The following is a 13,424-nucleotide window of genomic DNA, read 5'->3' as shown; positions in this document are numbered from 1 at the left end:
TGCCGTGTGGCGGGGGGCGAGCCCGAAAGGGGCCTCGGGCTGGGTCGGGGCCTCCTCCGGGCTGTCTCCGGCTTCTGGACTCTGTTCCCTGGACCGAAACGTCGGCCGGCGTTTGTAGTGGAGATCCGAGCAAGCCGCGTTAAGTGGGTAGAGGAGGGATCTCTGCGTAGCCGGTGCCCGGGGTGCAGGTTTTGGCATGCCTGGTATCCAGCCTTCTTACTAAATAGCTGGGCTGTCGAGGAGTTGACTTTGTTTCTTCCAGGGTAATGTTTAGGCCTTTAATGTACCCACGTTGTAAAACCTGGGTGCTCTGCTTGATACCTTTGGTGAAGGCAAAGATGATAATGTCTTATAGTCATGGGTGGAAAAAAGCTGGTTTTTTTAGCTACAGTGTAAATATTATTGTAGTTCTAAGCTCTCATGTCTTAAAAAAAAAAAGGCTGAATAGGCTGTCTTGGGATTTTGAGGTAGCCTACCTCTGGCCTAATAATGACCTTGAGTATTTCTGAGCAATAATTAAGAAACTTAGAAATTAATGGGATAATATTTTATATCATTGGTATCATAACGTTTAAATTCCCCACTTCTGTTGTTTATTTCTATAACACAGCAACAGAAGTATAGTTAAAAATGAGAGAAAATCGTTGCATGTTTCACTTGTGTACTTAAAATTTGTTTGCACATATTTCTTTTTACCTCATGAAATGCATGTTTGAAATCTATTAGTGCTTTGTTTTGTGGAATTGGATGGAAGAGGTTTCCCTAGCTGTGATTTGAGCTGCGATGCTTTTCTCATAGAAGAAAAAAAGTAATTTTTGAAAGCCCAAACCTTAAAATGGCCAGGAAGAGACTTGCAAGCAATGTCAATTAGTAGCCAAGGGAATTAAATTCTTTAAAAAATAGTGCTTTTGCAGCCAAAGGAAGCCTGGAGTAGAATGAGCATCATCAGCTTGAGCTGTTTGTGCAGGAGGGTTCGGTTAGACAGAGACCTGCCCATGTGAGTCAGGTGACCTGCCAGAGACTTCAGCAGAATCATACTGCAAAGTTTCTATGGAGTGTGCCTGTAAAAAGGTTATTTTTATGGATTGTGCATGCGGGTGTGCATATGCGTGAATGTTCTTATATGTATTTGTACGTGGGTGTCTCTTATCTGAGTCAGCAGCTGATAGATTTGCTTTTGGGTTTGTGTTTAGATATTATTCTCAGGATATTACTTTTTTTCTTTCCAGGCTTTGGTTGGTGTTGTAGACTCGTATTTCTCTGAAGGTGATGTTTTCCTAACACTTTCAGCTTGGCTTTGAAAGCTGCTTCGCTGGAATGTTTTAAACGGTTAAAAAAATCTCTAGGATTTGAAGTTTATTTAAATTAATTGAAGGAAATACTTCTGGCCTCACCAAAGAAATAACTGGAATCATGGATCAGAACAACAGTTTGCCACCCTACGCTCAAGGCTTAGCCTCCCCTCAGGTAAAAACAAATTATTTAAAATGTAACTATGATCTGAATTTCCTTTATGAAAGTGCTTTCTCTTTCTTGCATCTAGCTTTGCATTTTTTTTTGTTTGCAGATCTGAAAAATTCTGCTAGGGATTGAATAATACTAGTATAAAGCAGAATTTTGAAACCATTGATGTCTATAATCAGAAGTATAAGAAACATGCGGTGTCTTATACATGGAATATATGTGGGATTTCTTCAGGGGGTTCCTCTTAAGTTGAAACATGACTGACAAGTTGGAAAGATTAATTTAATTTTGGTGGTTGCTCCTTAAACTATGTACATAATGGATTGTTGCTGGGCTATGAATGCAGTGGGTACGGTGAGCACAGTTGTTCAGACAATTTCAAGTTAAATCGTGGGTCAGAGTTGAGACATGCTTGCAAGGTAGTGTGAGAAGCATGTCATGTTCCCCAGATTCCTTTAGTAGTAGTAGGGTAGTACTTTATTCTATAGAACATCTGCATTTCAAAGGATTTGCTGATTTTAATGATTTATGACTATATGCTTCAGGTTTGATAGGAGCAACTCAGCTAACGTAGATTTATTTTTGACTCAAAAATTTTGTGTCTTAAAAACAAAATGGAGTCATCATGATCTGTGGTTTTCATGTCATGTTTTCTTCTGCAGGGTGCAATGACTCCAGGAATTCCAATTTTCAGCCCGATGATGCCGTATGGCACAGGACTAACACCGCAGCCTGTCCAGAGCACCAACAGTCTGTCCATACTGGAGGAGCAGCAGCGGCAGCAGCAGCAGCAGCAAGCAGCACAGCAATCCACGTCACAGCAAGCCACACAGGGAACATCTGGTCAAACCCCCCAGCTCTTCCATTCACAGACTCTTACCACAGCCCCTTTACCAGGAACCACACCTCTGTACTCCTCTCCAATGACTCCAATGACTCCAATAACTCCTGCGACACCGGCATCAGAGAGCTCTGGCATAGTGCCACAACTACAGTGAGTGCCCATGTGTCAGTGCATCATGTCCTTTCTCAGATAGCCCTTTAAAGACTTAGGACCAAAGTCACAGCAGTAATTAGGTACTGCATTTTGGTGGGAAAGGAGGTCCTGAGAATTTATGTGTCTCCTGTAGCAATATGAGTAATTTTTACTTTTATTTTTAGCTTAGCTTCATTACTAAACCACTTAGTAATATAAACAGTTTCTTAGTGATTTGTCAACGGTACATCTTTGGAGCATACCAATGCAGGGTTATATGTTTTCATTTAACACCGTCATAATTTTTAACTCCTTGCAGTTTAGGAGTTCAAGATGTTTCCTTTTCCAATGCTTGCCTAGCACTGAGTTTGTGAGAAGGTAAAAAACCCTAGAACTAGTTCTAAGTTCAGGTATGGAAGTATTTTCAGCGAACTTCAGTTTTACAGAGACTACTTCAGAAATTTGTGGAAGGGACAACAAGAAATGGTTGATATCATGAATTGAAAGAGTAATTTCTCATATTTTTGTTACTTTTTTCCTTCAGTGAGGACCTTTATATTTCAGGGTTTTCCCAGAAAACAAAACTGTTTATCTAGTAACTTTTTTAAATTTTCTGGAGACCTGCTATTCCATCTCCTGGCAATGCATTTACCTCCTGGGTCATTCCCACTTAGTTTTGCACCTTCTTCCTTGAAGGGCATAGCAAGGAAAATTTCAGATGGTAGTATCTCATTTTCTCCTGTTTCCAGCAGCTTCCCTGATTGTGGTGAGGGCTCTCAGCATCAGTAATTTTTCCTCCCAAACTAAAATAGAGGTTCTTCTCATGGGACACTTTTCATAATAGCTGACAGATAAGGAGGAATCAGCAATTATGCCTTAGGAGCTTCTGCCCTACAAAAGGAGGTTCCTGAGCCAAAACACTGCTCAGTGCTCTTGTTAGTAGGAAAGATGCCATTCAAACTCACTTGGAGAAACAAAATAATAATAAAAATATAATTATTAGGCTTGGTTAAAAATGAGGAAGAGGAAGACACATGAATTCCTTATTGTTTTTTTAATATATTTCTCTGATCTGTCTTTAGGAATATTGTGTCTACAGTGAATCTTGGTTGCAAACTTGACCTAAAAACTATTGCACTTCGTGCCCGAAATGCTGAATATAATCCCAAGGTAAGAGAAATGTATTAAGAGTTCATCCTATAACAGATGAATTAAAGGCACAGGTTGTGGCTGCAGGCTGCTGCAATAGACTGAAAAACCTACCTGCTATATATGCCGTTTTATACTGTAGAAAAGGGAAATCTTAATAAACTTAGGACATTCAAATTAGTAAAAAGCATTTTTGTGCTGAGGTAGCTGTGATGTGCACCAGGTTGTAAGTTGTTAGATTTAGAAAAAAACTAACCAACAGTGTAGTACACTGGCCAAGCTTTTTGTAGTAGAGGTGGCCTCTGCTGCTCTTCATATGGGCTTATTTTATTTGTAGTGCTCAGTGAGCTCTTTTTGCTTATCACTGTGAAATGTCTGATGATGAAATCTTTTTCCCTATCTCCCAACAAAGAGAAAGGAAAGAAGAGTTAAAATCCTGGACTTCTGCCAGAGCTGTGGTTTCCTCCACCTAGCTGCTCCTCTGGAATTCTTATTGTCACAGGGCATTCGCTTATTTTTCATAGTCTCACTTCCCTCTGTTCTCTCATGTTCTCCTCCAGTACTTCTAGCCATCTCATTACTTCTGATGGCTAACTTGGTGGAACATTAAAATGGATCAAAACAAAATCAATTAAATTGATTTTTTTGCATACTGACTTCAAAGTTGCCTGCTGCTTCTTAATAGTAGTAGGGTTCTAAATAAGTGGCGTCTTTTTAGCTTGGGAAATCTGAACAACAGCAAAGGACCTGGAGCATTAAATCAAAAAAATAATGTTGCTTCATGTTTCTTTTGGGTGGCTCCTCTTGAAAATGTTAGCTTTGCAACAACAGTAGCTGGACACTAACAAAAGTTTATATGTTGCATAGTTGAATTGGCTTGTCTTGGGAAGGCTTCAGTTTTCCCGGGGTGTGTGTGTGTGTTTTTCTTGTTTTAGCATTTTGCTGCAGTTGACCTGAACTCTGCTCTTAAAGGTTAAAGCACACATGCAGGCGTATTTGATAAATGACTCTTACTGTAAGTTTATACCAGTGATGCTGTTACATAATTGTGAGTAAGATATTAGCACAGCAAAAATTTGAGCATGCCTTGGTAACTCCTAATGTAGGGGGTAGGTGGCCGTGTAAAATTTGTAGGCTAGAATAATCAATACGAAACACTGTTTTCCATGGCAGAGGGATAGAAGGATTATGTAACACACTCCTGACATTTAGTCAGTAGATTCATCTATCAAAGAAAGATGCTGCTTGGCTGTATTATTTAAGTCATATTTTGACAAATGTGCTGTTGGGTAACCCACGCTACCGCCTTGGTTATGTCAGCAGAACAATTCATGGGACTGCAGGGTGAGCTGTTCCAAGTTAAATATGACAAACAGGAGTTTTTGTGTGTGTGTGTGTGTGTGCCCACCTCAGTTTCCAGTATCTCTTGCTTCAAGGAATTTAAGAATATTTGGAAATGCTTACTGAGAATAAAAAGCTAGAGCTAATCAGGCTGCTGTGTCCTACAGTGGTAGCTGAGGTGACTTCTGTTTACACAGGACTTTGATCTCCAGCTGTTCTGTTTGCTGGTATTGTAACACCGTAATCCATTTTTTTGGATAGTCTTCCATCCTACTTATAAGATAAAATTCCAACACGTATGGAGGAATTTTTTAAAATTTATTTTTAAAATTGTTTTTATTGCTCTGATGCAAATGTTAGTGTTATTTATATGTTGCATATGTAGTAATGAGAGATAAACAGGAATACAGTGGTAAATATCCTTCCTGCCTGGCTCTACCTCTCAGTGTGTGTGCTTGAAGGTACTCATGGTTTAAGCATTTCAAGTAAACTTTGAGTGATCTGTAAGTATGTCTGACCTTAGTTTTCCTTGCACTGCTGTGTAACTAAGATGATGCAGATTTGGTTTTAATGTAATGATGACAGCAATACATCACTAACAGTCTCAATGCTCACACTTCAGCGTTTTGCTGCTGTTATTATGAGAATAAGAGAACCACGTACTACTGCACTGATATTCAGCTCTGGAAAAATGGTGTGCACAGGAGCAAAAAGGTATGTTTAGGCATTATGAGCAAACTAACTCAGGCTGTCTTTTCTTTTGTACCATGATGCTTGTTTATATAGACACATCAAAGCTGTACAGGTACAACTAATCGTGCTTCACAGTTACCTCAGATTATACATATTTCTACAGAAAATGCCTGTTTATGATTGAAGAGGCTTCCTCACCTGTGGGGAAATGGTAGTTCTATTTCTGAAGCGCTTTCATTCAGTCTCATAAACTGGTTTGCAGAGGTTATTATATTCATTTTTTGGCCTTGCAGTTATCTACTTTTTCTAATGATTAAAAAAATTCAGCAACTATGCATTGGAACTGCTTAAATTATAAGGATGGTGAGAGAAGGATTTTTTATTTGAATAGCTTCATTCATCACAAGACAAGAGCTTCAAATCTCTGGTTCCTGTAGTCTGATCTGTTCTTAACATGACTATTAAAGGACAAGAATTGAAAACTAAACATAAGTTTAACTCTGGTGGGCAGGGGAGAAATTCTGCTCCGAAGAAGTCTGCTAGGAATCCAGAAGGAATAAAATAATGGGCAGAGATGAATGAATAGACCTGTACAGGGGAACATTTTCTCTGCCTGGTGACACTTGAAATTCAGGTTGTCTTACTCTGCATCGGCAAAAGATTCTCAGCTGTTTACAAACCTGAAGCAAACTGAATTTTGCAACAGTGGGTAAGGCTGTGCAGTTGTATTAAACCCATGTTTGAATGCCTGGGCTGAATCAAGCAGAAGATTTTGCCAGTTGACAGATTTTTATAGAAATATGTATTTTCTAGCAGTAGTAGTTCAGGGTTCTTCTACAGTGAAATCTTAAGTAACAATCTAATCTTAAGTACTTAATCTTAAGTAGCAGTCCCATTAGAGGGACTCCGGTCATTATTTTAAAAATGTAAAAGGTATGGATTTATAATTTGCTGGTTTGTGTCTCATGAACAGTGAGTGCAACACTAACAGTGTCCAGGAGACTATTACCAAAATTAGCATGAAAACCAGTTAGTGCTAGTTGTTAATTTTGGATGTAAAAATTTTGCATGTGAACTCCCCTCTTCCTCCACACAGACTTTTTTCTCCAGTTAGGTATTTGTGGTTTAAAGCTGTTTGCTTGAAGTAATACTTAACTGAGGTGGTAATACGGATATCCTTTTCTCACTTCAGTGAGGAGCAATCCAGACTGGCTGCAAGGAAGTATGCAAGAGTTGTTCAGAAACTGGGTTTTCCTGCAAAATTTTTGGATTTCAAAATTCAGAATATGGTGGGCAGCTGTGATGTGAAATTTCCCATCAGACTGGAAGGATTGGTACTCACACACCAGCAGTTCAGCAGGTAATAAAAGGCTTGCTTATGTTTCATTTTTGTTGTATACTATCTTAGAAGGTGACATCTGTTTAGATTATTCCCTTGCACCACAGGGAAACCTGCATCTTTGTTCCCATCTCTGCACTGCCTCAGGTGTAACCAAGGCTGCCCAATGTGAACCTGTCAAAATTATGTTCCCTGCTACCCTCCCCAAGTTTCAGGGAAGTCTATATCTGCCCTGCTAGTCCTAGACTGGGCCCAGAAGATAGGGTGGAACATGGGTCTGCAAGCACATTTAAACACACTCTCTTCTCTTACAGCTACGAGCCGGAATTGTTTCCTGGCTTAATCTACAGAATGATTAAGCCAAGAATTGTTCTGCTTATTTTTGTTTCTGGAAAAGTGGTTTTAACTGGTAAGTGAAGACAGTATCTTAATCCAAGAGGTGAGATTTAGACTGTATGACAGAGAACAGACAGGGATATGTAAGCTGCCAGGTACTTTTCCTTTAGAGATGACAGTACTGAGAAAGGAGACTTAATAGAGTATTCCATGGATAGCAATGTTAAGGAAACTTCCCTGTGCAACCATCCAGCAGCCACCCTGGCAGTCAGAGCCACACCAGCTGCAGCAGGACTAAAGCCTGTTTGGAGTGGGCAGCTTCAGCAAATTCAACAGGTGTCCTGCTTGACTCCCTACACACTCCACTCACACAGTCAGACCAGGTTTTCCTGAGGGCTCAGCACCAGGCTTTGTTATGCAAAGATTCAGCAGTTCAAGCCTCTTGCCTGGGCGTGCTTCACCCAGAGCTCTACCTGCAGCTCAGCACTGCCACTGCACACACAGCTACCTGCACTATGTTCCTTAGCAGATGGGAATGCACAAAGCAACAGCACATTTGGCTAGATCAAAGGAACAATCATTGCGAACCCTAGTCAGGTATGCAGGTGCCCAAAAAGCTGTAAGAATGCAGGTGATCTTTCTGGCAGAATCTGAAAGACTGTTTCTGTGGCTGAGCATGTGATTGAGCTAGCTTTTCTTTGGCAGCTTGGTTACAAGCTGCTGCCATGCTCTATGATACAGCGGCCAAAGAAGGGGAGATATTTGAGCTCTAGGATCCGCAACCTCAGGTGCTCAACCTACTCCCTCCATTTTTTCTCATGGTGTGTCTTACTAGGAAGAAGAAACCCGCAAGACCCACAGACAAGAGAAGAATCAAGTCCCTGCAGTGTGGGGAAGTGCAGTTCTCTGCAGTGGTCTCCATTGCCAGACCTTCCTCCCCCTGATACTCACACTCTCAAAACAAGCTCCACCAGCTAGGCCTTTCTGCACAAACATCCTACAGGGCTGTGCTTTGTTGTTGGGTCTCTTGTGGAAATCATGTATATGAAAAATCCATTTGCAACATAGCATCATGGCAGAGATGCTAGTGAAAGTTTTAGCGGGTGTCAGATTAAACAGAGAAGGCTGGTAATGTAAGCTCTCTCTGAAATGTGTTAAAAAGGATTGTAAAAATCGGGATTTATGGATACACGTAGGTTTTATATAGAGTTGCATTCACATACACATTCTAAAAGCTAAAATTAAGTATTTGGTGAAAGGTACAAACTAATTGAATCCCTTCTCTTTTTCCAGGTGCTAAAGTACGAGCAGAAATCTATGAAGCATTTGAAAACATCTATCCTATTTTAAAGGGATTCAGAAAGACAACGTAACAGTTTCTACATGTTTCAGAGAAATCAGGGGTATATTTTAAAAGTATTGTGTATGGCACAGCAGTAACGAGAAACGGACTTCCAGTGCAACTGCAACACCAGGACTTGGACTATTTCCCAGTTAGTGCCTACTTCCCTGATGCTCAAGGGGAACTGTTTTCTTGAATATGTCTACTGAGTTACTGTGAGTTGCTTTACTGGGCTGTTCCTGGAGCAGCCCTTCCAACTTTTATTTATATTCTAGCTTTTAAATAGTTTTAATGCCAGTTCTATTAATAGAAAAATCTGTAAGTTGGTTTAAAGACAAATGCAACTGTGTCACTCAGTGTATAAACCACTTTAATTGCCATGTATATATGTTTTAAGTTCCTTCCATAAGACCATGGTTTTTATAATTTTCAGAACTTTAGCTTTTAAATTTTTTTTCAATTTTAAATTTCTTTGGTGCCAGACACATTCCCTCTTTCCAGTATTAAGCAAGATAGAATAAATTTATTAATTAAAATGGCTCACTGTACATATATATATAATATATATCTTTCTTCTCGTTCCTTCTTCAACTCCACATGTACAATAAACCCTGTTTATACAACTATGGGAACTGTCTTAATAAATTTTAAAATTACCCAGCTGGTAGAATGAAATACATTGAATTACTTTTTTTATTTAATTGATTTTTTAATAGCAGATGCCCTGCTATAAGTGGCATGTTGTTTTGAGAGAATCTTAGCAGTGCTCTGGCTTGCTTACCAGCAGTCACATCCTTGTCAATGTCTACCTTGAATATTTCCAACATGTTAAAGCAAAAGAGATGACTGGTTAAAGAAGCTTGTGTTTGAGTATGTTGCCTTATGTTCAACAGATGGGATATAGGCAAGTTTTAAATAGCTGCACTTGACTGAAACAATACATCCCTGCTTAGCTTCTAGAATTTCTTTAAATTACTACCTTTGTATTTTACCAGCTGTGACAGCCTCACTATATTAGTGTTCCTGTAAAATGTCAAAGCCCTTCCAACTGGAGTCAGCACATACATAATCTTCCTTCTGAACAATGCTTGAAGCCTAATAGGCTCAGAGCTAAAAATAAACTATTTTTTCCTTCAGGAAATTTCCAGGAATAATAACCTCTCTATGACTTACACATTATTTCAAACAGCTTTTATCTGAAACTAACCCAAATGTAAACAATGGTCTCATCATTTCTAAGTTGGTGTTTCATTCCAGACAAAGTTAAGTTTCAGCTGGCTTTGATACTGCTCCATTTGCACATCCTGAGTTACCTCAGTCTTCAGTCTTCGCTCTACACCAATGTCTCTCCAGGTGTTCTAATGTCTGGTTTCATGGCTCTTACCAGAAAGATGCTGTTTATTAATGCAGCTGTGCAGGATATACTCAAGCACTGTGTTGCCTTCAGTGCTGTGCCACTCTGTGCTATGAGCTCATGAATGCTCCTGAGAGCTCTTGGCTATAACTGTATGGCTGTCCATGCTTTTGTAGGACCTGAACTATTACCAACTTATGTGCAAAACTCTTCAACTCTTCAGAAAGCTTGAAGCCCCAAGAAACCATAGGACAGTTTTCAACACAATCAGTCGAGCTGTACTACTGTGACTTAAGACAGTTTGCTCTTTCACAACACAGACCAGGGCTTCAAACTACCCTGCTAGAAATTAAGTCCTGTGATAACAAAACCACTTCCAGGTACAGCATTCTCTGCCTGCTTATTTGAGTACTTTCAATGCCTAAATGATTTCAAAAACCCCACAGTGGGCCCCACAGAGTCACAGGTAAGCAGCCATGAATGGTTGGAGCAGGGTAAGGGAATATGTAACTGAAGTCAATTCTATAGGGAAACACACAAAAAAAGCCTTTTCTGCAAATACTGCCATAGCCATAGGAGTAGTTAAGCAACTACCACAGTAAAGTTCAGCATTATGGTTTCACTATTCTCTTACTTCAGCTATATGGCAGTCATACAGTGGAAGAATCCCTGCAGAGTACACTTATTTTTAAACTTCACCAATGATGGCAGACTTAAGGTACAATTCAGCCTGAAAATCTGCTGCTACAGGCAGTGTGTAACGAGACAAATGTGTTCTGGTAGGGCTGACTTTGTTAAAACTGCTTCTGCACCAGGTAACTGAGTTAAACTACTTCTGCATGGGGCTAATAGTTTTAAAGTCAGATTAAACACTTAATTTTTGTGCATTTTATCTCAACCACTCAGTCAGAACATGTGACAAACTCCCAAGCTAGGTTTAGTGTACCTGATGAGAAAGGGAAGCAGATTTAAATTCCACAGCAAAAGGCTATGCAGCTTTGTCTTAGCTGACTGCTGTAGAGCTCTTCAACATAAGCACTCGAGTGTGTTTACAGTAGTCTGCTTTTCTTTGAATGAATGTTAATTTTTGAGTAGCCCTATGAAAATCCTGACAGACTACAATCTTTTTAAGTTTTTGAAGTTCCGTTACCAACAAAAGATAATTTCACCAATCCAAAAGTTTTTCATCTTTATTTAATAAACTTCCACAAATGAGATTTGAAACAAATGCATCTGGCTTCATTACCAGGTTGAAGTCAAAGCTCCTCTGGAGCACAAGAGAGGCTGTCAAGGTCTAGTTACAGCAGTTTTATCACTGTTATAAGATGCACTGTTATCAGTGACTTTGGTTCAACTACCTGTTTGCATAGTGCAGAGATGCAGTGAAACAAATCAAGTATTCATTTGGATGACTCAACTTCATAAAGTACAGCCCATGGAATAGTCTTGTTTCCATATGAACTCTTCCAGGTATTCACTTCCCCCGCTGCAGCTGTCAGCACAAGTGTACACCACCAGCGTTCCCCAGTCAATGCTCTCTCCAAGGCTATCAACCTGAAGGTGATTCAGGAGCTGTGGCATAATCTTCAAGGAAAACCAAAAGGTTTAAAGGCAGGCCACAGACTTCTCCCCTCTCTCCACTTCTCCTGAAGAACAGTCCTGCGTTTGGTGTAAGAATTTATATTCTCTTACACCAAAATCCCAGATGAAGCTACTATGTATATGGCAGCTCAAATAAACCAAATTTAGAATTCTAGGTAAGTTTTATTTGGCCTTATAAGACTTGCCTGATTTGTGAGCCTCCCACCATTTGAAATTCCATTAGTAACTATGTTTTGTCTCTCCATGACATTAAGTGTGTTCACCATACATACACCTCTAGCATTCAAAGTTCTACAGCTGAATGCTTCCAGCCAAACTTATTTATAATGCATATAATGAATTGAAAATGCACTTATAAGAGTAAATAAAGGCTCTGTACAATCATTTAGTTGGTTTGTTGCAACTTCAACCTTCTTGCTCAAATTACAAGCCAACGCCTACACAATTAGATCCTGAGTCAGAAATACATTACCTGTATTATTTTTAACTGAGTTTACATACCTGGAATTCAAATATCCTTTTGGCACCACATACACAATTTGGGATATCTTTTTCTTCAGGCCTGTTTTCACCTGACACCCAGAGTGGACCTTCTCCTCCTCTGCAGTATCTAATAATCTGGAATACAGCAGAAATTTAAGTTCTCATAACTATCATCTTGGTATAAATTAATGTCTAGTGACACAGACAAAGCTGTAGATAGAGCAGAAAAAGGTCAGTTCTTTACTCACCATGGCAAAATACCATTTGCATATACAGCATTCTAAATAAGACAGGTTGCTTATATGAGTTTTCTTAACTATGTGAATCATGCAAGTATTCATACCATATTTTTTCAGTGATCCAGGGATCATCTGCAGTGATTTGTAATTCCCTAACGAAGGGACCCCGGAAATGCAAGATTTTGTATGTTACAGTCTTGGGACAGAGAAAGAGCAGCTGGAGAATTAGCACACAGACTTGCACACAGTTAGGAATGCAATCCAGATCTTTCTCTCTGCAGTTCTGCATCTAAATACAAGCAGACTATCCTAATGTTGGAGAAGGTATTTTCAGACATATCCTTTGTTTTTCAGTTACTAGCAAATCACACATGATCAGCAAAAGGACACTTGGACAAATAGTCAGTAGAGAGATGGTGAGAGAGAGTGAGGCACATACCTAAGGCAGAGAAGGGAATGGATTAAAAGTCTCCTACTTTCTGAGTGTGCACCTTAACCCCTCATCTACCAGGCAAAACATGGAGAGAATTTCTTCACCACTTTAATGGATTTAGGACTGTGTCTTCTCTGAATTAAACCAGGGACCAGGGTTTTGTTTGACAATGTAGCTTTTTAGCCTTTTGCAGTAATAAGAAATAGCATGGGGGGAAGATTTCTGTTTTAAACAGTGGAAATTCTAAAGCCATCCTTCAACCTTAAAAACAGCCAAGCCACCCCCCAATGCAGCTGGTGACACTGACAGAGCTCTTCTCTGCAGTTTTTGTTCTGCTGAGAAGGAAGGCCAGAAGGGCTGCAGGCTGGGGAAGAGTGCAGTGGTTCCCCAGGTCCTTCGGTTTGAAGTCTCAGGATGGTGGCTCCTACCACACTGGGGGAGATTCAGCACCTTTGTGCCACCTCATCCTGACCAGTTTCTGTTTAAGATGGCTGAGCAGGTGCTAAACTCTTACTTGGGCAGGAATTAAGTTCAGCACATAAGGAAGATGAGAGGGTGTGGGTTAGGTGTGTGGAAGATGAGGAGGCATCCCCATTTCTAACTAGGTACAAAAGGCAGTGAAATGTTGCAGATGCAGCAGCAGGATGCTGTGTCAGAACCGCTACTTTCAAAG

General features: G+C 39.9%; 3 protein-coding genes across 3 annotated transcripts in view; 1 reads left to right on the top strand and 2 right to left on the bottom strand.

The window, feature by feature from the left end:
- Nucleotides 1–198, bottom strand: part of PSMB1 (proteasome 20S subunit beta 1) — an 8,854-nt gene extending 8,656 nt beyond the window's left edge. Inside the window, exon 1 of the mRNA XM_005423252.2 lies at nucleotides 4–198. Coding sequence (XP_005423309.2) covers nucleotides 4–198 — 195 coding nt within the window. The remainder of the gene's footprint in view (nucleotides 1–3) is intronic.
- Nucleotides 199–1,229: 1,031 nt separating this feature from the next.
- Nucleotides 1,230–9,296, top strand: TBP (TATA-box binding protein). Its single transcript, XM_005423215.2, has 7 exons — nucleotides 1,230–1,467; nucleotides 2,127–2,458; nucleotides 3,523–3,610; nucleotides 5,553–5,644; nucleotides 6,816–6,983; nucleotides 7,277–7,371; nucleotides 8,592–9,296. Exons 1-7 carry the CDS (start codon nucleotides 1,414–1,416, stop codon nucleotides 8,669–8,671), a joined length of 909 nt encoding a protein of 302 aa, XP_005423272.1. The 5' UTR covers nucleotides 1,230–1,413; the 3' UTR covers nucleotides 8,672–9,296.
- Nucleotides 9,297–11,164: 1,868 nt separating this feature from the next.
- The window catches only part of PDCD2 (programmed cell death 2), a 5,420-nt gene continuing 3,160 nt past the window's right edge, over nucleotides 11,165–13,424 (bottom strand). The window contains exons 4-5 of the mRNA XM_005423251.2: nucleotides 12,098–12,219; nucleotides 11,165–11,578 (exon numbers count right to left, since the gene is read on the bottom strand). Of these exons, the coding sequence (XP_005423308.1) occupies nucleotides 11,414–11,578; nucleotides 12,098–12,219 (287 nt within the window). The 3' untranslated portion in view covers nucleotides 11,165–11,413. The remainder of the gene's footprint in view (nucleotides 11,579–12,097; nucleotides 12,220–13,424) is intronic.

This window comes from Geospiza fortis, unplaced genomic scaffold (genome assembly GCF_000277835.1).
Source record: "Geospiza fortis unplaced genomic scaffold, GeoFor_1.0 scaffold381, whole genome shotgun sequence".
Classification (NCBI taxonomy): domain Eukaryota; kingdom Metazoa; phylum Chordata; class Aves; order Passeriformes; family Thraupidae; genus Geospiza; species Geospiza fortis.
The sequence above is the reverse complement of the archived record's forward strand: the minus strand, read 5'-3'. Positions and strand labels throughout refer to the sequence as shown.

Bases quoted from the DNA above. Each gene is read 5' to 3' on its own strand.
- TBP (XM_005423215.2), top strand. From the start codon at position 1,414: ATGGATCAGAACAACAGTTTGCCACCCTACGCTCAAGGCTTAGCCTCC. The intron at 3,611-5,552 runs GTAAGAGAAATG...CTCACACTTCAG, and splicing joins ATGCTGAATATAATCCCAAG to CGTTTTGCTGCTGTTATTAT. The intron at 7,372-8,591 runs GTAAGTGAAGAC...CTCTTTTTCCAG, and splicing joins TGGAAAAGTGGTTTTAACTG to GTGCTAAAGTACGAGCAGAA.